The sequence below is a fragment of the Tarenaya hassleriana genome, unplaced genomic scaffold (genome assembly GCF_000463585.1).
Source record: "Tarenaya hassleriana unplaced genomic scaffold, ASM46358v1 Cleome33, whole genome shotgun sequence".
NCBI classification, from domain to species: Eukaryota; Viridiplantae; Streptophyta; class Magnoliopsida; order Brassicales; family Cleomaceae; genus Tarenaya; species Tarenaya hassleriana.
The window spans coordinates 1,066,734-1,070,048 of NW_010966459.1; the positions used below are offsets into that span (position 1 = coordinate 1,066,734).

Sequence of the window (3,315 nt, forward strand, 5' to 3'; positions counted from 1 at the left end):
GTTTTTTTTCATTTAGCGTTAATTTTACGTATGCTAGTAGATTTATTATCCAAAAAGTCGACATTCGATATATGTGTGTATATATATGTGCGTGTGTGTAGAGACACTGCCACACATCCATTAGTAGAAACTTTTGGATCAGAGGCAAAGTGTAAGGGAACAAAATGGCCTTAAGTGACAAAAGGATAATAACGAATATGGAAAACGAAAACACCGAAGGCCAACGTTCGGTCCAATCATTACTTAAAGTCATACACACTAACAATTACCAAAGTCTTCCATGCTCATCTTTTATATATATATATATATTCCATTTAAAAAAAATGATAAAAATCTTGAATATTGGGAGTCTTTATTCCGATATTTTCTTTCGAAGATTACGTGTAATCTTTGGTTTATTTAGAAAAACTTGAACCAAGGTTATCATATCGAATTTTGATTTCTTCAAATCGAACCAAATATAATAAAATATAATTATATCAGAATCATTTTTAAAAAAGAAAAATAGACTACATAGTAAAATATCTGCGAATTTTTAAAGATCTTTAGTATTTTTTTTTCTATCCAAAATATAATGGCCCGAACGATTTGATTTCACACTAGTAAAGGAATCTTTTCGGAAGTGACACGTATAGGATACATGCCAAGGGGTGGAATATTGATTATTAAAGATGAATACGGGTAAGTTTGAATACAGTACAAAATGTAATTGCCATTTTTATGTTTTATGTTTTATTTATTTATCTGTTAAAAAGATATTGGTTAGAAGTATTTGATTTCAGACACATTGTTTTTATTATCGTTTGGACAACAATAATATCTATCGATTTAAATAAGAGAACTCTTAACCATACCTAAATCTACGAAGATGTTCTTCGCCACAATTTTATGGGATGATGTTTTTTTTGTTTGTTCTCTTATTACTTTATGCCCTTAGCATTTGATATTTCATGTAGTCAAACATGCAAACGTCGCGAAACTAACTTTAAAAATGTAGTTTGGAAAACCAATATAGTTTTAAGCAAAATAAATCTTTTTTATATGGAAGTGGTGTGTGTAAATATTATATGTATATATATGAAAACCCCCGGGTCAATTGGCAAATAGCATGATCAATATACCGAGAGGTTGAGAGTTTGACTCTTTATTCATTCATCTGTCGTATATCAGTTACGATTGATTTACCTTTCACGTGTATGTCGCAAACTCGTATATGATAGCGTGGAGTTACCTAGTAAAGTAGTCAACTTTAAAAAAAAAAAAACATATTTCACCTATGAGTATGGCTCAAGAAATCAAAGTTATTTTGAGGGAAAAAACGAATGGTTGGATAATGTGATTGGGCTTATTTCAATCAATGAAGCTTATGATCGGCCCAATATTTACGGATCAAGAGAAAAGCCCAAGCCCAAACAGTAATAGTGTAGTTGAGGCCTTATATCAAACAACGATTTTCAAACCAAACAGGTGGGTAAACGCATTCATTGTCGGGTTATGAATCAATTTTGTCCTATCTAGTTTTATAATTTTAATATTTTCTTAAATAAATATTATACGTCTGATATTATGAAATTGTTCAGTCTCCAGATATATTTATTATATACATGTAATTTTCCAAACATTCATATATACAAAGATCAATTATCATTTATATTATGAAAAATTAAGAAAATCATATTAAAACCTAAATAATTAGTGAAAATTATAAAAATTATTCGAGGCCTAATCTAAACAATAAATATATTAACAATATAGCTTGAGCTTGTCATTTAAATTAGCAACTTTCTCCACCTGAATCCAACTAATACATAATTAATTATGACCGGGATTTTGAATTTATGCTAAATTTTTTATAATGCCTTCACGAGATAAAAAAATAAAAATATAAATTATCCCCAAATAAATAATGTTTCATAATTAAAAAAAATAGCCGCTTAAACTTTCATAATCCAAGAACAGCCCATTTCCATTAATCCGCGTAATCAGAATTACAAATTCCGAATGAAATCACTAATTATGTTTTTTTTTTAATTCTCTGTATAGTTTAGTACTTTGTAAAAGGTTCCATTAATCTAAAACTGGAATTGTATATAAATTTTAGTATGTTCGACTACTTAAATATTTAATATTCATTATTTTTTTATGATCGGTTGAATTTAATTAAATTAAGGGGCCGAACTTGTTCCAAGCGAGTTTAACATGTTCGATGTAATCAAATGATTGCATTCTTGCATGTGTAAAACATATTCAATTAGTGATTATTGCACACATACATACGTATATCTTTGTTCAATAAAAAAAATAGTTGAAATTATAATATTAAATTGATTATTTGAATCGGGACATGAAATTTCAATCATAAACTTTAGATATCTAAATCTAAATCCAAAATTTTTAGCTAAGTTACAAAGTTAAACATTAAGTTTTACATATAATTTGTTGGACCGTCAGTGGAGTGGAGACATGTACGACCTCTTTCGGATCCAACGCAAATTTTCAGACCGAAAATACTCTCTCTCGAGTACAGGAACCGTGTACTCGCTTCACTGGAAGAACACGTATACCTAAAGCTCTGTACTCTACTGGCGAGTACGAAATGGGACTGTATTCGCGAGTATGATTCTTGGAGATCTTGAATTATTTCTCTGTACAACGGCTACTCTCTCTCTCTCTCTCTCTGAGGACACAGCTTTCCATGTCGGAGAATTTCAAAATCTCTCCTTTTCACTTAGCTCGAAAAGACGAGGGAAACACAAAAAGCTAAACAACCCAACAAAAAAAAAGAGGAGTTTTTTTAGAGAAACAATAATAAAAGTAGGATTTCATCATGAAATCTCAAGACCCAATCACTACGGCGATTGCTCTCTTTCTCTTCTTCTCCATCTCCCCGAATTAGGGCACAGGTCGAATTCAAAAAGTTTTTTTCTTTTTTTACTTACCTTCTGGCGAAACCAGAAACTATCGTCTGAAATCGGAGGAATTTGAAAATGGTTACTTCGAATCGGGTTTTCTCCGGGATTTCTGCGATTGCCCTTTTCGTTTCTTGCTCGTTTGCTCTCACTCTCGATGGTAAGTTCTTTTACTTTTCCTGTTGCTGTTTGGTTGGTGAGAAAAACGGCGGAACCAGTACGGTTGCTCTCAACATTTGGGATGTTGTTTTTCTCCATACGTCGAATCATATAGCTGTTTGATCTCCGATTTCAGAGAAATGCAGGAAAGATTCGCCTGTTTCTTCAGAAATGTTAGGGCTAAAGTTCCTATATATGTTGCAGGGGAAGCGTTGTTGGAGTTGAAGACCGCGTTGAATGACAGCAG

The 3,315-nt window shown here is 31.7% G+C and overlaps 1 protein-coding gene across 2 annotated transcripts in view; it reads left to right on the forward strand.

Moving 5' to 3' along the window:
- The first annotated feature begins 2,757 nt into the window (after positions 1–2,757).
- The window catches only part of LOC104821455 (LRR receptor-like serine/threonine-protein kinase FEI 1), a 4,089-nt gene continuing 3,531 nt past the window's right edge, over positions 2,758–3,315 (forward strand). The window contains exons 1-2 of one of the 2 annotated variants that reach the window (XM_019203408.1): positions 2,758–3,069; positions 3,273–3,315. In XM_019203408.1, coding sequence (XP_019058953.1) covers positions 2,988–3,069; positions 3,273–3,315 — 125 coding nt within the window. In that variant the 5' untranslated portion in view covers positions 2,758–2,987. The remainder of the gene's footprint in view (positions 3,070–3,272) is intronic. The other variant, XM_010552349.2, reaches the window with a different exon arrangement.